The sequence below is a fragment of the Muntiacus reevesi genome, chromosome 5 (assembly GCF_963930625.1).
Source record: "Muntiacus reevesi chromosome 5, mMunRee1.1, whole genome shotgun sequence".
NCBI classification, from domain to species: Eukaryota; Metazoa; Chordata; class Mammalia; order Artiodactyla; family Cervidae; genus Muntiacus; species Muntiacus reevesi.
Window position 1 is genome coordinate 71,268,078 of NC_089253.1, and position 24,212 is coordinate 71,292,289.

Here is a 24,212-nt window from a genome sequence, read left to right on the forward strand (position 1 = left end):
AAAATGGTCACTCTTAGCGATCACGGGGGAGGGTACTTCGCTTTGCAGCCGTAGGCGGCGGAAGTGGAGGAGGCGGTGGGAGGTGCTCCCCCCTCCCACCCGCAGCTCCCCCGGGCCACCCCTCGGGAGAAGGACGCGACCTTCCGATCGGCCGGAAAGGGGTTCAGAAGTCGTTCTTCCTTTGGACTCCGGGCCAAGGGCCGCACCTCCCCCAGCAGCCCCGGGCGGCGGGCGCGCTCCCGCCCGGCTCAGGTTGGCGCGTCCTTGGTGGGCCCAGCCGGAGGCCCCGCCGCGCCCGCGATCGCTGGGTCATGGGCGCCGCCGGCTCCTCGGCTCTGGCCCGCCCGGGCCTCCCCGCGCCGCCCGGGCCCCGCTGGCTGGGGGTGGCCGCCCTGGGACTGGCCGCGGTGGCGCTGGGAGCCGTCGCCTGGCGCCGCGCGCGGTCCAGGAGGCGCCGGCGGCTGCAGCAGGTGGGCACGGTGAGCGAGCTGTGGATCTACCCGGTCAAGTCCTGCAAGGGGGTGTCGGTGGACGCGGCCGAGTGCACGGCCCTGGGGCTGCGCAGCGGCCACCTGCGGGACAGGTAGGGCCGGGCGCGGGAACAGCGCCGGATGGGCTCAGAACGCCAGCGGGAGCGGCGGAGGCCTGCGGGATCCTTCCCTTACAAAGTGGGATCTGGCGAGGCGGGTGACGGGGGCAGGCAAGGAAAAACAGAAAAGGGGGCCATCACCTGCCTAAGGCAGACCCGGGGTCCCGACCCGCCTTGGGGCTATGGCTGTATTTCCAGCTCCCACCGGCTCTCTCACAGCTTGCGCTCCAGAGTAAGTGCGGCATCTTCCCATTTGTCCCCAGGTGTCTGCCGGTGCGCGAGCAAACTTCAGCTTAGTCTAGCGGGAAACGTGAGCTTCACGGGCTTCGTCCCGGCCACTCTAGTTTTAGCAATTATCTCTTGAGAACTTGGGGACACAAGGAGCTTTGGAGCCCAGCCTTCAAGGAGCACGCCAAGGTGGAACACATAATCGTAATAATAGCAATTAAAGCTTAAGCTTCTTGCAGCTTAAAAAGTGCTATTGCTTATGTTATTTTCTCTAATTCTCTCATGCACTCTTTTATGGGTAAAAAACCCCTCAGGTTCAGAGCCACACCGTCGTGAGTGGAATCATGGTTCTTATTTCCTTTAGCATGCCGGTGCTTTGTAAACCCTGGTTTTATTCTACCTGGGTGGTCATGACCTGTGTGAATTTCTGGGGTTCAGCAAAGATTGCCAGGGCCCAGAGCAAGCAGCTTTGTCCTCTTCTGGGTCTGGCTTCATCCTCACTGTAAGGCTGCACTTCAGACTCCCTCCCAGGCCAGTCCTCAGTTTCTGCAGGGAAGAGTTACAGGCAGGACTGATGCAGGCTGTAAATTTCCCTCTTCTGGCTGCCCAGAGGGTAATTCATGCGGTAGTGGAAAGGTGAGCTGTTTTTGTTATCATCCCATCAGAAAATGTGATAAAGAGAAGCAAACACAGGCTTGCAGTCCTAGATGATAATTGACTCAACGTGACAAGTGCCCGGGAAGCCAGAGGAAGGAGCGGGTGGAAGGACTTCCTAGCTGGAACTGAAAATGTGGTCTATACACACTGGACTATTATTTACCCAGGAATGAATTCTGATCCATGCTACAGCATAGATCTTGAAAACATTATGTTAAGTGAAATAAGCCAGAGACAAAAGGACAAACACTGTATCATTCCAGTTATATGAAATATCTAGAATAGGCAAGTTCATAGACAGGGAAAGTGGATCAGAGATAGCCAAGGGCAGGGGCCAGATGGGAATGAAATAGGTAATTATTGCTTCATGGATACTGAGTGTCTGGGATGATGAAAAGGTTCTGGAAATAGATAGTGGTGATGGTTGCACAACATTGTGAAATTATTTAATGCCACTGAATTGTGTGCTTAAATATGGTTCAAATCCAATTTTTTTCATGTCCATTCTCTGTTGTTGGAGATTTGCTTTGTTTTTTATTTTTGGTATCATGAATAATGCTGCAGTGAACATTGGTGTGCAAGTACCTATTTTGAGTTCCTGCTTTTAGTTCTAGGTATATGCCTAAGAATATGTTGGATATTTTATGCTGTGTGTATTTTACCACAGTGAAAAAATTGAAAAGGAAAAGAAAGGCTGGCATATGTGAGATCACAGATGATGAGAATGACTGGGAGGGCAGCTGGATTGTAAAGGGTCTTGCAGACGAGTTAGGGTTTTATTCTAAAAATTTAACTATGGGGGAACTTTGCATGAGGGTGACATGATTAGATTTGTATTTTAGAAATATCAGACTACCACTATTACAAGGAAGGATTAGCAGAAAGAATATTCAAGTGCTGGTACCAGGGATCTGACCCAGGATAGAACTGTGTCCAGGATGAAGAACCAATAAGAGGAAGTTCCTTTAGGACAGGACTTACACTAAGTTTATTTTTTAGCAGGACTGAGCAACTCAGCCACCTGCTGGAGGTGGTGATCTTAATTATCTGCCATATTTTTTACTGATGTCTGTGGATCTCTGGGGAGGGAGAGAGTGGGACAAATGGAGAAAGTAGCATCAATGTATAGACACTATCAGGTGTAAGATGGATAGCTGGTGAGAAGTCGCTATGTAGCATGGGCAGCCCAGTCTGGCACTCTGTGATGAACTGGAGGGATGGGATGGCGGGAGGGGAGGGAGGCTCTGCAGGGATGGGATGTGTGTATAATTACAGCTGATTTGCCTTGTTGTATGACAGAAACCAGCACATTATAAAAATTAAGAAAATGAAAAATAAAAAAAATATGAATGGCCAAAAAGAAGATACATGCAAAAGAAAAAAAGAAACACAAGCTGACCCTTGTCATAATCATTCCACTCAGTGTGAATCTTCAGTTCAGTTCAGTCACTCAGTCGTGTCTGACTCTTTGTGACCCCATGGAATGCAGCACACCAGGCCTCCCTGTCCATCCTGGAATTTACTCAAACTCATGTCCATTGAGTCAGTGATGCCATCCAACTATCTCATCCTCTGTTTTCCCCTTCTCCTCCTGCCTTCAATCTTTCCCAGCATCAGGGTCTTTCTATTTAGTATGAATGGAAATGACCAAAATGTTAGTGTGTCTAGCTTCCTGGGTAGCTGAAGCGCCCTCTATGCAAATACATCTTTTTTTTTTTTTTTTTTTTTCCTGGAAACAGTTCATTCTATTGCTCTTCTTTCTCGATTTCTCTTTGTTCTGGGAAGTACCTCTAGACTCTGAGTATTGAGCCAGAAAAGAATATTGTCCACATTAACAATAGCCCTTTTGACAAATTGCAGAAGTCACAGCTCTGATTACTGAAACATTAACTTTTTTGAAAAGTGGGAGTGGATTTGGCGAAGTGTAAGTGGCATTGATTGCTGTTCAGCTCGACTCCACAGTCTGTGGACAATAAGCAGTGTCTTGTTTCCACCAGCAGGAATGCCTCCTGGTGCCAGGCATGATGCTTCCTCGTCTTTCTCTGAGATATCATCTACTTAGGCCAGCTGAGATGAAGATACAACTTCGTTGGTTTTTGTGCCATCAAGGAGCTCAGAATGTTCTGCAGATATTTTGTTCGATGCATGAGTGATTATGAAACACTGTGAAATGAACTGACAGATTCAGTCTTGCTGGACTGATGAACTGATGTTTAGGACAGACAGACAGACAGACAGACAGACAGACAGACACACAGAAACACCAGGCTTACAATGAGGAGATCAAAGATGACAGTGCACCCCTGAAGCTCCCCCAGAGACTGGCTCTCTGTCATGGTGGTCCATGCATATCTTGTGTTTTGAAAATGGCAGGTTTTGGCTTGTGATCAACAAAGAGGGGAACATGGTCACAGCCCGACAGGAGCCCCGCCTGGTCCTGATCTCCCTGACCTGTGAGGGTGACGCGCTGACCCTCAGTGCGGCCTACACCAAGGACCTGCAGCTGCCCATCAAGACGCCCACCACAAATGTGGTGCACAAGTGCAGGTAAGGGAAGGCTAGACCTTAATCTTGACGTGAATGTTTCTTCGTACAGTTTTGGCAAGCTGTGGGCTGTGGAGGGAATTCAGAGAAATGCTATCAATAATTAACTATTGATTGCAGATGTACCATATGTAGGGTCAAGTTCTCAATGTGGTGATGATATAAAAGAAGAAAAAACATGTGTTGATGTGGAGCAGAGAAAGAAAAGTCTTTTGCAGTAAACTATGGGAACAAAGGCATATTGACATAACATCACCAGTGGATAAAGGATGCAAATTGGGGCAGAAGGAGTGGAGAGAGGATCCTAGAAGAGGTGAGGTTAGATCCATGTATTACCTTGGAATCGTCTCTGTGTTGCTAGGAAAGACTGGGAACTTTCCAAATCTGAGTTATGGAAGGAGTCATAAATGACTATATGACCCATGATATTTAGTCCAAATGAAAGGAACTTCCAGAATAGACAACAATGTCTGCAATCAGAAGAGTAACCTGATCTGCAGATGCCCAGGGGTCCTTGTCATAGTGAGAGTAGATATTCAGCCAGGAGGCTGCTCTGTACAGAGGCTCTTTCCTTAACATCAGAAGGACAAGGGGGCAATTATTCCAGGAAAAGTGGCTCTGTCTTAAGAAATCATGTCTAGAATTGGGTTTTTTAAAATCTTATTACGGGAAAGTCAAAATGTGATCTAATTATACTGTTATAATAATGACTGCCTTTTGAATTAAAATGCAACGTGAATGCTAAATTAGTCCACAGCCTATTATAGAGAATAATATCACATCAAAAAATGTAGTTACTTGATTGGAAAAAAAATGAAGTTACCTAAAAAGTCTAAAGATACCCCAAAACTCATAAAATGCAAAATCAATATAATTTCCATAATATCAGAATTGTAAATATAATGTTTTAATTTTCATTTGGGGCTTCCCTTGTGGCTCAGCAGTAAAGAATCTGCCTGCTAATGCAGGAGACTCGAGTTCAATCCCTGGGTCAGCAAGATCTCCTGGAGTAGGAAATGCAACCCACTCCAGTATTCTTGCCTGGAAAACCCCATGGATAGAATGAGGCTGGTGGCTACAATCCATGGGATCGCGAAGAGTCAGACACGACTTAGTGACTCAACAACATTTTGCTGGTTTTTCTGATTATAAAAGTTGTACATATTCATTGTTTAAGATTGGAAAAGACCAAAAAAGAAAAAAAAAAAGAAAACAAAACCCTTCTGAGACATCTATAATTCGTATTTTGACATATCTTCTTTCTGCCTCTAATTGCTAATACTTTAAAAACCATTGAAATAGTACAGAAGACTGTCTTGAATATGATTCACATACTTAAGTGGACATGTTGAGTATTTTTTCAAACATACCATTTTCATGTTGGTGTGATATTTCATCCCATGAATGTCTTTGAATGCCTTTTGACATGTCCCCAAGATTAAACATTTGGATTATTTTCAGTTTTTTTCTAGGTATGAAGAAGAATGTGATGAATAATTTGGCATAAATCTCTTTTCATATTGTTTATTATTTCCTTAGGGAAAAAATTGTAGCAGTGGTTTCACCAACAAGAGTATGACTCCTGTAGACTTTTATTTATTTATTTGGCTGTGCTAGGTCTTTGTTGCATGGACTTTATCTAATTGCAGCGAGCAGGGACTACTCTAGTTGTGGTGCGTGGGCTTTTCACTGCGGTGGCTTCTACTGTTGCTGAGCATGGGCTCTAGGGCATGCGGACTTCAGTATCTGCCGCTCCCAAGCTCTAGAGGGCTAGCTCATGGACTTAGTTGCTCCGCAGTATATAGGATCTTCCCCAACCTGTGTCTCCTGCATCGTCAGTGGATTCTTTACCATTGGATCACCAGGGAAGCCCTCCTGTAGACATTTGATAGATATATCTATATACTATATAGATATATATGCATGCATATATATGTATATAGTGCTAAATCATTTTGCAGAGTGGTTATACCAGGTATATATTTACCAGCAGGTTATGTGTCTCATTTCTTTTTGACCATTATGTTCAAAAATCTTTTGCCATTTTTGTGAGAAAAAACGGTAATTTACTGATTTAATTTGTATTTTTGATTGCCTGAGGCAGACTTTTTAATATGCCTCTTGCAGTGTGTATTTCATGTTTCTCCATATTCTGGTTCCTGCTTGCCTGCCAGGGTGAGATATTTACCCATAATTTCTTGTGGTTAACAATTTGTCATTTAACTATTGGTTCATTTGGAACTACTTGGAAGCTTTTCCTGGTCCCACACAGGCTTTTGGTTTATTCCCCCAAAGACGACACAAGGGCATGTTGGGAAATTGCAAAATAAGGAGGCTTAGACGTGCTATAGATAAAAGATGCCAAAAATCCTTTGAACTTAGATTTCCTTTAGCAACCCAGGCTATTCTCTTGTGAAGGAGCTGTAACTTCAGCTCACTTTCCTGAAGATTTCTGATGCGTTTGGAGGGCCAAAACTTTCAAAAGTTCATGATCATAGTCACTACACTTGTTTTCACAGCTTTCAGATAGATGTTTTCAGGAGATTTTATGAGCCCAAATTCTCATATCTTCTCATACCTAAAAAATCAATTAAATCTGCCCCTTGTGACTTGCAGCAACCTTCTACTAAGATGTGTGCTTGATCGCACAAATGCTCCGTCACCAAAATCACATACGAATAGACCTCCCCCCACCTCTATGGAGCATTTCCTCAGAGCTATCTGAGAGGCTGTCTCCTGGGCCATAGTCCTCAGTAAGTCCCCAAATTAAACTGAACTTGCAGCCCTCATGTTGTGCATTTTTTCAATTGACACCCCCAGTTGGCCCCACAGGTACCCCCAACTCTTAGCATGCCTCACCCACATCACCACCAGCTCTGGCTGGCTCCCGGTTGCATTTCCGACAAACTTTGGCAGACAGCACATACGGTGAGCACGTATAGGAAGGTAGCTTAAATCTGCAGGGCCAGGAAAGACCACAGACTTAAGCTTTAGTGCCCTTTTGCAGGGAGAAAGGGAATCTGACAGCATTTGGCCTGATGAGTTTCAGGATTGAGAGAAAGCAAACGAGCCTAAGAATTCTGCCATTTAAGAGAGCAAGAAGCATGGAGTAGGTGTATCCAGAGAAGGCCTGAGAAAGCCTCAGAATCCCCACCAGGACTGACGCAAGGTGTTTCTCCCTGGAAAACAGTTGGTAAAGACTGGAGGAGGTGACTGCTACTTCAGATGCAAAGCCAGCCCCACAAAACTCTAAGGAATGCAAAAAAATCATTAAAACATGATATCACCAAAGAATCGTAATACTTTTTCACTAATCGATTTCAAAGACATGGAGATCTGTGATGTGCCCAATTAACTGAAAATAGCTGTTTTAAAGACACTCAGTGGTATATAAGAAAACATAGAAAGACAATTTGATTAAATCACGGAAACAATAAGTGGACAAAATGAGAAGTTAAAGAGGTAGAAATCATTAAAAAAAAAAAAAAAAAGAACCAAACAGAAATTCTGGAGGGGAAGAATAAAATGAATGAAATTAAAAATGCAGTGGAGTGCATCAACAGCTGAATGAATCAAGCGAAGGAAAGAATCTGTGAGAATAAACACAGGATCTTTGAAACTATCTAGTCAGAAAAGAACAACAAAAAAGAGTGAATAAAACCCATGTGGTCTATGGGATATCATTAAAAGAAACAATTTGTGAATTATTGGAGTTCCTGAAGGAGAAGAGAAATAGAAGGTGGCAGTGGCAGAAAGATTATTTGAAGCTAAGAAATTCCCAAATCTGGGAGAGATTTGCTATCAACCAATGTGATGAAAGGGCTTCCCTGGTTGGCAGAGATTTTTTAGATATGAGAAGCACAAACAAGAAAAGCAAAAATAAATAAATGGTACTCCATCAAACTAAAAAACTTCTGTAAAACAAAAGAAAACTATCAGTAAAATGAGAAGAAATATTTGCAAAACATGTATCTGGTAAGGGGTTAATAACAGGATAAAAACTCAAACAATCCAATTAAAAAATGGGCAGAGGAACTAAGTGGACATTTCATATAGAAGACATAGGTCCCTCGACTCTATCCTCTTTCCCAAACTTCAGCATTTTCAAAACATGATCATGATTTCTGTTGAATTATAAACCACTTACTTACTTGATGTTTTTCTTTAAATTGATTCAACTTTTAAAAAACCTGAAATATGGAAGGAAGGAAGTGTTAGTCGCTCAGTAGTGTCCGACTCCGCGATCCCATGGTCTGTATCCCTCCAGGCTCCTCTGTCCATGAGATTCTCCAGGCAAGAATATTGGAGTGGGTTGTCATTCTTTTCTCCAGGGCATCTTCCCGACCCAGGGATCCAGCCCAGGTCTCCTGCATCTCCTGCATTGGCAGGTGGATTCTTTACCACTGAACCTCCTAGGAAGCCCCTATTATCATTATACCGGCCTTTTAATAAAGATTTCTGTCCAACTGGGTGAACCATATTCTTGCAGCAATTTTATTTTATACTAATACATTAGGTTTCTTCTGGAGAACTCCCTCTCTTTTCAAACACATGATTTCATTTTGTTCTGCCTGCCTGCATTCCTTTCAGGCAAGGCATCGCAAGGCTGCATCTGCATCTGCATCTCTGGTTTATAAAATAGATAAGCAACGAGGATTTACTCTATAGCACAGGGAATTACATCCCACATCTTACAATAACCTGTAATGGAGTATAATCTGCAAAAAAGCTGAGTCACTATATTGTGCACCTGAAATTAACCCAATATGGTAAATCAACTATAAAAAAAGCGGAGAAAGGAGGGACTGAAATTCTGTCTTTATTTGGGTTTCCACATGGTTCAGAGTCAGGGCCAGGCTAAAGTGACGTCTCCTGGTAATGAAGGAATTACAGCGACGTCACAGCGAGGTGCAGACTTTCGGATCTGTGCAGGACGTGGCAGGGCGTCCAGGTTGTCAAAGTCATGCCTGTCCTTTGTCCCCACCCCTCGCAGAGTGCACGGCTTGGAGATCGAGGGCAGAGACTGTGGCAAGGCCGCGGCCCAGTGGATAACAAACTTTCTGAAGACGCAGCCCTACCGCCTGGTGCACTTTGAACCCCACATGCAACCGAGAAATTCTCACCAAGTAGAAGACACATTCCGACCCACGGACCAGGTCGGAGGATCACCCCTTGGTTTTTGGCCTTCACTGTGTGTCCTGTGGAAGGCAGGCTTCCTTGGAAGGGGAGAGCGTGGCACATGTCTGCTGAGCTCAGATCTCATCTTTTATCTTTTGTGATCTCTTATGACAAAAGCTGTTACTTTTGTCACAAGCTATTGGTAAAAAATAAAGCCCTTCCCTTGGGAGCATCATCTGTGTTTCTTGATTTGGAGGACTCTTGCATTTTTGCCCGAGAGCAAAAATTCCTACTTATAGAAGCTTCTGGTGCCAACATGGCTTCAAAACTCTTCTAGGTCAGTATCTTTCCCAGTCCCTCTGTAATTGCATGAGAAGTCCAGCCTTTTTACACTGGGATTGCCATGTTGTGTCAGATCTCAGTTGGGCAAATGAGTGTAGGCATGGAGATCCACAGATTTAAAACGACGAGGCTGGCCCTTAAAGGAACAAGGCTTTAAAAATTCATCTTAAGAGTGAAACATACAATGGTTTGTGGCACCATTGCTACAGCCATTTTGAATGTTGATTTGCAGGTTTCATGAAAAATACATATCCATGGAATCAGTAACTATTTTTTATCATGCCTAATGAGGTCATCAAACCCAACCACCTTATTAAGATCAACCTGTGAGAGTTTGGAGGATGAGAAAGGGGCAGCTCTAGGATTCTGAGACCCCATTTTCTTCACTCCATCATGCAGTTCCTGTTACCTGCAAGGCTATTGAAAGCTTCTGAATCGCTGTGACTTTGCTATAAAAAGAAATAGAGAAATACTTAGAAAGATTGCGTGGGGAGGTGGGGTGAGGGAGGGGTGGAAGTTTCCAGGAACCAGACCCATGTGACCTCTGAGAAATGCCTTTGTGTCTGTCACGCTCTAACAATTCTTCTTTCCTCTTCAGATCCCGTACTCAGATGCCAGTCCCTTCTTGATCCTTTCCGAGGCATCGTTGGCAGATCTCAACTCCAGGCTAGAGAAGAAAGTTAAAACAGCTAACTTCAGGCCCAATATCGTAATTTCAGGCTGTGGTGTCTTTGCAGAGGTAATGCTATGCCTCCTTTGCTCCTTTCCTTGGATTTAACTTTTTTTTTTTAAATTTTTTAAGGTGTGAGGGTCTTTGATGTTTGATTAGGTTATTCTGAAGGATTCATATTTTTGGGGGGGGACCACAGTGCCTCCTGGTGGAGAAATGTACACAGAACAGGCTGGGGCACTCTAACCTGAGGTGCCCAACATTTTGGACTGTTGTGAAACATATGAGACTCATTTTATGATTAAAAAGCAAAAACAAAACGCTGCAGTACACATATGAAGAATAATACACACTATTAGAGCTAAAATTCTGGGTCTGGAACTTTCTGTCTGGCTTGTGATCAACAAAGGACTGGGCCGGTTTGTTTTAACTCTGGATTCTTGTCTTCAGCCCCTTTGTGAGGGTAAGATGGTCAGGACCACAATCAGACGTCCTTCCTTCTTATTATTGCCTTGAGTCCCTCACCATTTTTTTGTATCTCTCAAAGTTTCCACCGTAGAAGACTTAATTCAGATCCCACCTTTTCCTTAAAACCTCCCCTGACCAGAGCAGGGCAGCCTGAAAATCTCTTCTCTAAACCACTGGCACCAGGCTTGCTTGCTCAGATCGATCAGCACAAGGGTGCTGTCTTACAATGCTTTCTCTCTGGTTTTCTGGGCCTTTTAAAAGGAATACTGACCATTCATTTTTATTATGTGTATGTGCTGTCTCCCCTGCTGGATTTGAGGGGCACAGTCCATTGATTTGATTTGTCCTTAGAGTAGGCACCAGAGACCCAGGCCATAGACAAATGCCCGAGGAACTTCCTGGGCTGGAGAGCTTTGTATTAATGAATGCTCCTCTGGAGATCAAGGGAAGTGAGGTTACTGGCCTGCTCTAGATTTGTTCCTATCCATTCAGGGGAGATACAAGGGAAATAGATGCAATGATTAAGGATCTTAATCCATTTTAGACGAGCAGGAAAGGATATCCTACAACCTAGAGTAATCCCCCCTCTCCATAACCGCTTCTCTATTTCACCTGCTTCCTGCATCAGCCCCCACCCTTGCCTTCCCAACCGCCTCCAGTCAGGCAGGGTCAGTCAGGAAGGCTTCCTGAAGGAGATGAATTTCTTTTTTATTTTTATTTTTAAATTTTTATTGGAGTATCGTTGCTTTACAATGTTGTGTAAGTTTCTGCTGCATAGCAAATTGAATCAGCTGTATTTGTACCTCTATGACCTCCTCTTTTGGATTTCCTTCCGATATAGGAGCATTGAGTAGAGTTCCCTGTACAGGTTCTCATCAGCTATCTATCTTATACATGATATCAATAGTGTATATGTGTCTGCTTCTATCTCCCAATTCCTTTCAGCCTCTCGTCCCCCTTGATATCCATGTGTGTTCTCTATGTCAGCATCTCTCTGCTTTGCGATTAAGTTTGTACCATTTTTCTAGATTCCACATATGAGTGATACCATACAGTATTTATTCTTCAGAGATGAGTTTCAATTCTGGTTTTACAAGTGAGAGGAAGGGGAGCGTTTCATTTCAGGGGAAAGAATTGACAGATCAAAGGCAGAGGGTGGAAACAGGAAGGCATGATGTGAAGTCAGCCATCACTGATGGAAATGGCTGGTGAGATGTCAAATCCCCCCAGCCATGACATCCCCTTCACAGGGGTGAGTCAGGGCTGGGGCTCCGAGGTGCTCACCGGACTTCTGTGCTTTGGCCCCAGGACTCATGGAATGAGCTTCTTATTGGTGACGTGGAACTGAAAAGGGTGATGGCTTGCTCCAGGTGAGACGCCCGCACTGCTGCTCGAGAACGGGCGGAGAAGGGGACTGTCTGCTTTGTCCGGTGTATGATGCCTCTGTGTGTGTCCAGGTGCATTTTAACCACAGTGGACCCGGATACCGGCATCATGAGCAGGAAGGAGCCACTGGAGACCCTGAAGAGGTAAGACCATGCGATTTAATATCTCTTCGAAGAAGCAGGGAGAACACCATGCAGGAGTATTCTTGAAGTAGAAGGGGGTACTAGTGACTGGGTAATTTAAGAAATATTCCTGGGTGCTTTGATCTCGGAATGCCTACTTGCACAACTAATTTTACTTTTCATTCAGAATTCGTGATCCTAGCACACCAGTTAAAAAGCAACAACACATGGTTTAGATATTTTGACCAGCTTTACTATGGACTTCCCATTAGGTGACCTCACAAAGTCATTAGGTGTGATAAGGACTTTCTGGTGCTTTAAGAAATGCCGAACTCTTTTGGAGGAACATGTTGAAGTATGCAGGAGTGAAGTGAGGTGATACCTGGAGTGTGCTGAAATTTTGGCCAAAGCACAGATGGAAGAATATGTCAGTCTTGATAAACAGAATCTGTGTGACAATTAGGTGGGGATTCACTGCACCATTTTTTCTACTTTTTTGTTTATGTTAAAATTTTCGCAGTAAAAATTTTTTAAGGAAAGTGATAGGTAAGTTTAAACTGTATAGATCAATATTTATGATAACGTTCATTTTAAAAAGCAGATTACAAATTGCATATATAGTACTGACTTTTTTGTTATTTTATTTTACTTTTTAAAATATATAAATTCACCTGAGTAGCTAAAAGGCTGGAAGTCTATAAACTGAAACATTAATGGAGGTGCTCTTTTGGTAATGGAATTATGGGGAAAATATATATTCTGATAGGTAGCCTCTAAACTCTCTAAGCAACCTGCAGTACATTTGCTAAAGCAATTCACGATCCATGCCCTCGTGTTTTCTGCAAATCTGGAGTCAGGACATGGTGGAAACCCTTAGAGTGACGCTCGTCTTCCCTGGTCTTCCGTTTTGAATGCAGGACCACAGGTGGGCTGTCAGGTCTCATTTCTTCAGCCCCTGAGGCCTTTGGCTTGGGCCCTGACATGCATCCTCGGGTATTACTTGCAGAGGAGGAGAGGGAAGATGGGGGGCGGGGTTTGGTAACTTCTGCTTTAGGCAAAGCCCCAGAAGACTTGAGGAAGGAATGCAGTGGAAGTTTGACCATCTGACATAAAAGGCATCATGAAGAGCACATTAAGAGGAGGTTATACTGGGACTTATGTGACCAAACTTGTTCCCCTGGAATGGGAATCTGTTTCCTTCCATCTTTCACCAAGTTCATTGGTCCAAGCTCTTTGGAACACCAGTCTCCTTTACTCAGCACTTATCCCTCTTTTGGGCTTCCCTAGTGGCTCAGATGGTAAAGAATCCACCTGCAATGCAGGAGACATGGGTTCGACCCCTGGGTCAGGAAGACCGCCTGGAGAAGGGAATGGTACCCACTCCAGTATTCTTGCCTGGAGAATCCTATGGACAGAGGAGCCTGGTTGGCTTCAGTCTGTGGGTTGCAAAGAGTCAGACACAGCTGAGCATGTATACATACCTCCCTCTCTGCTGATCCTGCTATCCCAGAAGCTACTATCTGGCCCCTCCCTGGCAGGCTGAAGCCTGGGGGTGGGGGCTCTGTCCCAGACAGCACATTGCCCCCAGGCGTGAAGCCAGCACCTGTGGTCCATGGAGACCAGCGTCCTCCATCAAGACCAGGCTATAGTGAGGTGGACAGTCGGCATTCCAAGGCCAGGCCACATGGCAGAGAGAGGGAGGTCAGGAGCGAGAGTCAAACAAGGTGGACTGGAGGGAGGTTGGGAGGGGAGATCCTGAATTACTGAGGTGAGGGGCAAATGGCTGCTTTTTCTCTGGATCCCCACCATTGAGTGCGAATTTGCAGAAACATTCAAAGAGGAGGCTACACCTGGATGGGAGGGGAGTTTGGGGGAGAAATCCTGCATGTGTATGTATGGCTGAGTCGCTCTGCTGTACGCCTGAAACTATCACAACATCGTTAATCGGCTGTGTGTGCGTGTGTGTGTCTGTGTGTGTGTGTCCCTGTGTGTGTATGTGTGTCCCTGTGTGTGTGTGTGTGTCCCTGTGTGTGTGTGTGTCCCTGTGTGTGTGTGTGTGTGTGTGTGTATGTGTCTGTGTGTGTGTGTCCCTGTGTGTGTGTGTCTGTGTGTGTATGTGTCTGTGTGTGTGTGTGTGTCCCTGTGTGTGTGTGTCTGTGTGTGTGTGTGTGTGTGTGTATGTGTCTGTGTGTGTGTGTCCCTGTGTGTGTGTGTCTGTGTGTGTGTGTGTCTGTGTCTGTGTGTCTGTGCGTCTGTGTGTCTGTGTATGTGTGTGTGTCTGTGTGTGTGTGTGTCTGTGTGTGTGTGTCTGTGCGTGTGTGCGTGTGTGTGTCTGTGTGTCTGTGTGTGTCTGTGTGTGTGTGTCTGTGTGTGTGTGTCTGTGTGTGTGTGTCTGTGTCTGTGTGTCTGTGCGTCTGTGTGTCTGTGTATGTGTGTGTGTCTGTGTGTGTGTGTGTCTGTGTGTGTGTGTCTGTGCATGTGTGTGTCTGTGTGTCTGTGCGTGTGTGTGTCTGTGTGTCTGTGTGTGTCTGTGTGTGTGTCTGTGTGTGTCTGTGTGTGTGTGTGTCTGTGTGTGTGTCTGTGTGTGTGTGTGTCCCTGTGTCTGTGTGTGTGTACCTGTGTCTGTGTGTCTGTGTCTGTGTGTGTGTCTGTGTGTGTCTGTGTGTGTCTGTGTGTGTGTCTCTGTGTGTGTGTGTCCCTGTGTCTGTGTGTGTGTTCCTGTGTCTGTGTGTGTGTCTGTGTGTGTGTTCCTGTGTCTGTGTGTGTGTCTGTGTGGGTGTGTCTCTGTGTGTGTGTGTGTGTGTGTGTGTGTGTGTTTGGCTTAGTCGCTCAGTCGTATCTGACTCTTTGCAACCCTGTGGACTGTAGCCTGCAAGGCTCCTCTGTCCATGGAACTCTTCAGTCAAGAATACTGGAGCGTTTTGCATTCCCTTCTCCATGGGAGTCTTCCTGACTCAGGGATCGAACCCGAGTCTCTCGTGTCTCCTGCTTTGCAGGCGGACTGTTTAGCATCTGAGCCACCAGAGAAGTCCCATTAGTTGGCTATATTCCAATACAAAATAAAAAGTTAAAAAAAATAAGCTACGAGGATATATTGTACAACATAGGGAGCATAGCCAATATTTTATAATAACTATAAATGGAGTATTATCTTTAAAAATCATGAATCACTACACTTGTAACATATAACATTGTACATCAACTATGCTTCAATAAAAAAAAAGAGAAAAGAAGGAAAAAAAAAGAGTCAGACAAGACTTAGCAACCGAACAACCACCAAAAGTTAATAGGTATAACACTTAAGATTTATACATTTCACTCCTTGTAAATTTTATCACCCCTCAAAAATAGTTATGAACTGTTAACTCTAGGAAATGATATTCCAGCTGAACTATTTCAAGGTGAAATTTGCTGACATCTGTGACTTAATTGGAAATGGAAAAAAATGATGATGGATTGATAAATATATCTGATAGAGGAAATACAGTAAAATGTTATGTGTAGGGTCCAAATGACTGGCAATTGAATGTTCTCTGTAAAATTCTTTTAACTCATCTGCCTGTTTGATGATGAAAGTGTTAGTCACTCAGTGGTGTCCGACTCTTTGCAACCCCATGGACTGTAGCTCACCAGGCTTCTCTGTCCATGGAATTCTCCTGGCAAGAATACTGGAGTGGGTAGCCATTCCCTCCTCCAGGGGATCTTCCTGACTCAGGGGTCAAACCCGGGTCCCTTGCATTACAGGTGGATTCTTTACCATCTGAACCACCAGGGAAGCCCAGGAGAGGGATGGGTGCTGATCAAAGGAGACTGGTGGTCTAAAGAGCTTGGACTAACAAGCTTGGTGAAAGATGGAACGAAACAGACTCCCTTTCCTGCATTGTGGACAGATTCTTTACCGTCCGAGCCACCAGGGAAGCCCCATTTGTTTGAGGATGGTCGTAATGAAATGTTGGAGAAGACTTTATTAGATGTGTTTGGACACTGGAGGGGAGCGAGTCTGAGAAGCTGCAGTGAAGGACTAGTGATTCCTCCAAATGTGCTGGCTCACTCACAATTAGCACAAACTGGAAGTTCTTCCATCTTCCCACTTTCCTGTGGTCGCTGAGGCAGGGCAGGTGGGGGACAGCGCCCCGCCATGGTGTTAGCAGTCCTGGTTCTGCCAGGTGATCAGCAGGCTCCTCTCTCGCTCAGGCCCTGGCTGTTCCTCCCTGTGAAGTCAGTGGAACAGGACAGACCTCGTTGGTTTTGTGTACAAGCCAGCCAGATGATCTGGAGAATTGACTGCCATCCATTTGTATACATCATCTTGTTCTCTCCTCCCAACAGAGCTTGGTGCCTGGTACCTTTCCTTCTGGATTCAGAAAGTGTCTGTCTTTGGGGCCAGTCCTCTGAATCTTTGGGGCCCCTCCTTCCCTTGGGATCTTGTGTTTATAGAAGTAGGAAAATTGACCCCTGGGAGCAGCCCAGCCCTCTGGATCTCCTGCTGCCCCTCAGCAGCCCAACCATTCCACCCTAATTGCTCTTAATACCCCAGGAGACAGGGCAGCCAGCCTAGGTGTCTTCTGTATCTTACTGAGATTTAAATTGCCATAGATGCTATGATTTATGTCCCTCCCAGGGCAGATGGCCATAAATCGGGAAGAGAAAGGCCTGGGCCGCCTGACATAAATCACAGAAGCAAAGCAAAGCGGTTTTGGGGGCCTCCCCTCTGCTCCCCGGCTATCCTCCTGGGCAGGGTACCTGAGCACACTGCCTTCCTTCTTCCCGGGCCCCTGTGCCCCAGGGCTGTGCTGATCCAGGAAGGCAGGTTCTCAGTCGGGAGACCAGTGCTGAATGGCTGCTGATCGCAGGCCCAGAGGAACCTTTGTGAAATACTCACAGTGGAGGCCGGTCTGCTGGCAGGAAAATATGAAGAAGGAATTACTCTTTTCTTTCTGGAGGGAGAGTGACTCCCACAGTAGCCGTGCAGGTCTGTCATTGTTCCTTTCAATAGGAAGAATCAGCTCGTTTGTTCTGTCAATACACATGTTTTGTTAGATGCAGGAGGACTTGGACAATGACATTTGCTGCTCTCCGCCGGTGTCAGGCTGTGCTGTGCTGAGGTAAAGACAGAAGGATTGGGAGTGGGTGATACTATGGAAGGAGACAACTGCCCCCCACACGACCAGGCTCTGCCACCCCTGCCCCCGAAACTGTGTGACATTGGCAAGATACATGCTTGATGTTTCAGTTTATTTGCAAAAACTGACCTAATAAGAGTAAGTGGCTTAGTGGTAAAGAATCCACCTGCCAGTGCAGGACACACAGGAAACCAGGGTTCAGTCCCTGGGTCAGGAAGATCCCCTGGAGGAGGGCATGGCTGCCCACTCCAGTATTCTTGCCTGGAGTAGCCCATGGACAGAGGCGCCTGGAGGGCTACAGTCCATGGGGTGGCAAAGAGTATGACACGGCTGAGAGTGAGCGCACACACATGGACTCATAACACCTCTCCTGGTTTACGCTCCCCTTGGTTAGAATAAAGCAATAAATACTACTTTTTAAAATAGATGATAAAATGCATAATGACCATGTAGACTGTGGTTATTGATGGGCTCAGCTTATGAGCTTGGCACATTCTGAGAGAAGGAAAATCCTGGAGACACTTCTTTCCATTTTCTGAGGCTGCATTAAAGGCAAGGCAGCCCAACCTGCTTGGCCTTCAGCCCCTCCTGTCTTCACAGTGCTGTTTGACTCCTGACCTGATCGTACACATAACAGGTTGGGAGTCCCCAGAAGTGGCCTGTGCCCTCGGTGGGGACCCAGCGGTGATCAGAGACCCAGCTTGCAAACCATGGTCTGGGCATTGGCCAATAAGTGAGTAAAGCAAGCAGCTCTCACTAGCTCATAGCACTTTATAGGTAACAGTTTCCACTCACACCACACCCTTAAGGATGGAGACCTCTGTTTAAGTGAAACAAAACGTGTGTCTCCCATTAAAGTGGGAGTGTGTTTCATATTCATTGGAAGAGAAAACTCACTAAGAAAGGTGATTTTATGTATTTTTTGGCTGTGCTGGATCTTCATTGCTCTGAGGGCTTTTCTCTATTATGGTGAGCGGGGGCTACCCTTTAGCTGTGGTGCTCGGGCTGGCCACTGAGGTGGCTACGCTTGTTGCAGAGCACAGGCTCCAGGGCGTGCAGGCTTCAGCAGTTGCAGCTCTCGGGCTCTAGAGCAATGGCTCAGTAGTTGATGCGTGGGCTTAATTGCTGTGTGGCATGTGGAATCTTCACGGGCCGGGGATCAAACCCACGTCTCCTGCATTGGCAGGTGGGTTCTTTACCACTAAGCCACCAGGGAAGCCCAAGAAAGGTGATTTTTACATGTATTTGTAATTTATTAATCCCATCATCAGGGTTTCCCTGGTGGCTCAGATGGTAAAGAATCTGCCTGCTATATAGGAGACCTGGGTTCCATCCCTGGGTCGGAAAGATCCCCTGGAGAAGGGAATGGCTACCCTCTCCAGTATCTTGCCTGTAGAATCCCATGGGTAGAGGAGCTTGGTGGGCTACAGTCCATGGGGTCACCAGCACCACAATCCTATCATCAGCCGCAAAAGCAAAATTTGTATATTTGGGGGAAAAAAATCAAAGAAGATCCACGTACGAGATCATGCCTTGTTTTCAGTCTCTTGAACAAGAAGCTTGGTGTGGATGTGAATTTACAGTGGACAATATCGCCTCAGTCCCACAAGGGGTCACTGTTGATCTCATTTGTTGAGTCTCCCCGCAGCCCAGTGGTGACAATGTCGGCAGGAGCCTAAGTGGGACCGAGCTGGGGGCTTTGGGCAGTGCCGCGCCTACAAACCAACTCCTTGGCCCAACCCTTAGCAGGGTCCTCCCTTCCTAAGTTACCTGGAGGCAGAGTACCTGTGTGCGTGAGTAGTGATGGCAAGGGGCAGGGAAACCCGTGCACAGCTGAACGTTTGTGCAGAATAAATATTAACCCCCTCACCTCTTCTCATGTCTGTGTGTGTAGTATCCAGGAGGTACAAAGATGACCGGGGTCACATCCCTGGTGGGAAAAGTCCCGACTATGAAATGAGCCAGACCTCAGTTCTGGCCCCAGCCTGACCACTTAGATCCTGGGCAAGTCTGTTACTCCTCTGAGACCTCCCTGTGAAGTGGGGACGATACATATTCCCACATAGGCATGTTTCAGGGATTAACAGATAATCTGTGTGATGTTCTTTGTAAACTGTCAGTGTTTGCACAGAACGGACTCTCAATCCCCTCACTGAGATAATCAGAGCCTCAGGCTACCCAGCTTGCAAGAAGCAGAAATCCCGAGTCATAAAGTGCCTGATCTGCCTCCATCCTGAAGAAGTCACCCTCCAACAGACACATCTCCAAATGTCCCTGGTATTGCAGGCTGAGAGTGGAGAGGCAGGCTAGGAGACGTGCCTGGTTCCCAGGGTCCAGCGTCATTGCAGAGACCTGACTGCAGAGCAGGGGAATGTTGTTGGCCAAGCAGGATCAGCTGGATCAGTGGCTCATGGTTCCCATGCGCTTGTTGATTTATTCGTTGGCTCAACCAACCTCATTTCGAGTGGCTTCAATGTACCAGGTGCCGTACCAGGCTGTTGGCATACAACAGTGACCAGAACAGACATAGTGCCTGCAGATGCAGGGAGAGGCTAGAGCTTTTGCCCTCTCCATTTTCTCATTAGCCACCTCTGATTTGCAGAACAAAATTAGGTCTGAGTTGTTGCAATAGTCTTTTTTCTCAGAACACAGTAGAATGAAAAAGTGCTTTCCGTCAAAATGATATAAAAATGATTAAAGTTGGAGTTAGATTAAATGAGAGACAGAAGGAAAACTTTTTCCTGGTGGAGGTGGAGGACGGGAGAATCTTGCCATGTTATTCACGCACATCCCGTGTACACTTTTCCTGGTGATTCTTGTTTTTTGCCTGACAAAGATGTGAATTTGTTGTTGTTGTTTAGTTGCTCATTCGTGTCCGACTCTTGTGACCCCATGGACTGTAGCCTGCCAGGCTCCTCTGGCCATGGAATTTCCCAGGCAAGAATACTGGAGTGGGTTGCCATTTCCTCCTCCAGGGGATCTTCCCCACTCAGGGATCCAACCCGAGTCTCCTGCCTTGCAGGCAGATTCTCTGCAGTTGAGCCACTGCAGAAGCTCCAAAGATAGGAATACTGCTCCTAACAGAGGGTTTTACTAACACGTTCATTTGTTGAACAAATGTTTGTGGGTCGCTGGTGACATACAGGGTCCAGCCTTGGGTGTGAGTGATACAAGGGAGTTAGTCACATTTCCTGCTCTCCACAGACTGTCTGTCTTGTAGAACAGACAGACGTGCTCTAACACTGCAGGACACAGCACGTGTGTGTTCAAGGGGCAGCAGAGAAAATCCAGGATGGGGAGACCACTCCTAGCCGGGGGACCCTGAGTTTCTTTCCCAGGACATGTGGCTTTGGAGTTCGGCCTTGAAGAAAAGGTAGAATTCTAGTGCTTGGGGAACTGGGGGAGGGGAGTCCACAGAGAAACCACCAAACCATGGGGGAAAAAAGAGTTATTAGAGTTGTCTGAGGATGCATGAAGTGAGATCGTGATAGTGGAAGAAAAAATGAGAAAATTCAAAAGGTGTGGTACATGAAAAACCTCAGGACCTGGCAGCTATGAACACACTGGAAAGTGAGGGAACCGGTGTAAAGGATGACTCCTGGCCTCTCAGCCTGACGGACTGCTCAGCTGTGGTTCTGATCACAGGTAGAGGCAGGAGGAGAGATGCCGAGGGAAGTGATAAAGTAATGTCTAAGCATATTGAGTCCCTAATTCCTTAGTGCCAAAAAAGGGAACATTCCAAAGAGAAAAGAGGCGGGAACGTGGCCATTGGTTGCACTTTGGAAGTTGGTGCACTGGGTACAACTCCAGGAGGCGCTGTTCTGAACTCTTGAAGGGAACGGCGCTCCCTGGAGCAGGGCAACATGGAGGCCCTGCGTGGGGTGGATCCGTCAGCCGAGAAGAAATCACGTCTGGTTTGAGCTCTTCCTTCTGATTGTCTGTGACTCACTATGGTCTTTTTCCTGTTGCAGTTATCGCCTATGTGACCCTTCTGAACGAAAGTTATATGGAAAATCACCCCTCTTTGGACAGTATTTTGTTCTGGAAAACCCAGGGACCATCCATGTAGGAGACCCTGTGTACCTGCTCGGCCAGGAATAGGAATCATATGTCCTGGAACAGCAGATGCCTTTAAAAAATGTCTTCAAAACTGACAACACTTGAAACACAGTATTTTGGAATGGGCATTTGACTCCTCAGCATTTTCTTTAGAAGTGTAGTCTCTAAGTTTTTCATCTTTCTCTGGACTTCTTCCTCATGTCCCAGTGCTTCCAACATCCCAGGATACCAAGCAAAGGTTTGATAACTTAATAGGACTTCAGTAAGTCATCTAAATGACAAGGCAGGATTCTAAAAATCGCTTGTTTAACTATGACTATGGAATAATTCTTTCTCCTTCTTCTCCATTCACCTACTCATAACCTCCATCATGTCACTGCTATGCCTTAGGGAAAAGGAGAGAAGAGAAAGGGTGGGGAATTGAGAAGAATGTTCTGGAATATTTTCTTACCCCATGCCTCAGCATGCAATGGAAATTAAATAGCACTCCAAATAAGGCTGGACTGTCACTTCACTTTTCCCCCGCAAGTCCTAGACAGGCTTTTAAAAGGGTATAAAGAGTCCGACCTTCAGTAAACACTTAGACGTTCGTTTTCCCTAGATCGTTTTGGATCTGGCACTATTACCTCCTAGTGTCCATGGGCATTTGATGGATCCTTCACGGCATACTGTACCTTGGGTGGCAGGACAGCAGAGACGTCAGGGAAGAAAATCAACTCATGAGAGCAGCATTACTGTCAGACTCTGATATGGAGTAGGAGGAACGGAAGACCAAGTCTTCCTTGCCATGAAACAGAGTATCAAGTATATCCCATTGGTGAGACAGACTTTTCCCAGTATACGAGAGAGAGCAGTCATGCTAAGTAGGCGAGGCACCCTTGTCCCCTGTTGTCTGGGATGCTGTTGGTGTTGCCCTGGGAAACGATGCCCAAAGAAATGGTCAGGAGAGGACATGATGCCACCTAGTGGCACTGTCACAGCTCAGCCATGCTGTTGAAAAGATGGAAATGTACGGATGGGTTTTAGTTTTCTATCCTAGAAAAATTTTATGAAAGAAACTGAGGTAACCTCTAGGTATTCTCTGCTTCTCTGCTGTGGGAATTTGGTCCAAAAAGCGTGGCTGTGCTGTCACGGGGTCCTTCTGGATCTTGCTGGTCCCATCAACTCAAGACTGGTTGCTCCTCCTCAAAATCAGGATGAAAAAGTTCTGAGATCCATGGATGAGAAGAAATGTGATTGTGTGATTTGAAATAAACCACTTTATTTCAGGTTTTGAATAAAATCTTTCAAAGGAGAAAAGGAAAACATATGCCAATTCACTTAACAACCAGTATCTAATTTTTCCCCTGATCAAGTTACATAACTCTAGTATCTGACGATGTTTATCTTTCATTGCCATTTTGCTCTTTGTATTAGGAAGCTAAGTCATGAAAAATGTGTTTCAAAACTGTAAATAAATGGAAGCTGCTTTGACTAGTTTCAGGTTGTACTCACTTCTTGGCAAGAAGTCAGACTTTGAAGCTGACAGATGTGAATGGGCAAAACCAATCATTCTGTCACCTCACTCACACACACACACACACAACATCCTCAGGCATACTCTCATCTTTGAAGGGCTGTCGTGTAAACATACTTTTTAACCTAAAGCCGTGTATGTTTCACTTTGGTTTTATAAAAGCCGTTAGTAATGGTTGGAACCTAGCCTAGCTCTGAGGTTAAGTTATAAGGTAACAGGTGCACGTATATATGTTTTCTGGGCGGTGAATTATTGCAATTTGTTTTCCCCACACTTGAAGTGAAGTGAAATTAGAATAATTAATCAGTCATCCTTGGCCCATCACCTTCCCCAATAAATTCACTTTATGTTGAAACTACAGATAAATTAAAGTAAAAATATTGGATTGGCCAATACAATGGAAAAACCCAAGCAAACTTTCTGGCCAACCCAATAAGAATTCAGCAAGTAGCATTACTAATTGGTCCTTGGAAATCCATGGCAGAACGCACCCAGCATTTAGGAAACCATATGATTATCAGTTCTGTTGAGAGCAGTCAATACTTAGACAGTGATGAGAAACTCAAGATTGGTTTGGTGGCTGGCCCTCGATAGTATTCACGGGCAAGGTGAATGCCTTAGACCAGAACTTCTAACCTCTTGTCAACAGTAATAGCCACTTCCCGAGGGACTCGGTCTGTGTCAAAGGCCACACTCATGCAGACCCTGTCCTGTGCATTGCAGGGCAGCCTTCCAATCGAAGGGGTACCTAACCCCCTCCTCATTTGTGCAGAATCTCCTGCTCCTCAGAGTGTGAGGAAGATTCCAGTTTTAAGACAGAGGTTCCAGTGACCTCTAGAATCTCAGAGTTGTTGCCAAGCTTTCTGTCAGTGAGATTTAAAAACCATTTACTTGTGTTTATTTTATATTTAATGAGTTGGTTAATGCCAAAGGCAGGACTGAAGTCTGGTTTATTTTGGAGACTGAACCTTTGCACACAATTCCACTTGAAGTAGAGGGTCAGGAATAGAGACCACCACAGAGCCTCAGTGAGGTCTCCTTAAAGCTGTGGACGATGGACGTTCACGGTCAGACAAAAACAGCCACTGTCGGTGTGGGTTTCGTTCTGGGTGACAATGTCTTCTGCAGCCACAGCAGAGAATTACAGACCCACAGTTGGAGACCCTGCAAAGGACGATGTGGGAAAAAGCCTAGGCAGGCGGCTTAAAGGGCCGCGTTGCCAGCTATTCCCCAGCAAAGGTCAGATCATCACAAATAGGAGCGAGAAAAAACAACTTACACACAAGGGCAGAAAGAAATCAGGGTGGGCCTGATGGAAATTAGGCCGGACAATGGGAAAAACTCCTGGTCTCCTTCTGCCTGTAGTGGTACAGGGTGAGGAGATGGCCTT

At 45.7% G+C, this 24,212-nt stretch overlaps 1 protein-coding gene across 1 annotated transcript; it reads left to right on the top strand.

Moving 5' to 3' along the window:
- The first annotated feature begins 135 nt into the window (after positions 1-135).
- Positions 136-22,777, top strand: MTARC1 (mitochondrial amidoxime reducing component 1). Its single transcript, XM_065936730.1, has 7 exons — positions 136-583; positions 3,848-4,021; positions 9,012-9,174; positions 10,077-10,217; positions 11,925-11,986; positions 12,074-12,145; positions 21,219-22,777. Exons 1-7 carry the CDS (start codon positions 312-314, stop codon positions 21,346-21,348), a joined length of 1,014 nt encoding a protein of 337 aa, XP_065792802.1. The 5' UTR covers positions 136-311; the 3' UTR covers positions 21,349-22,777.
- Positions 22,778-24,212: the final 1,435 nt, after the last annotated feature.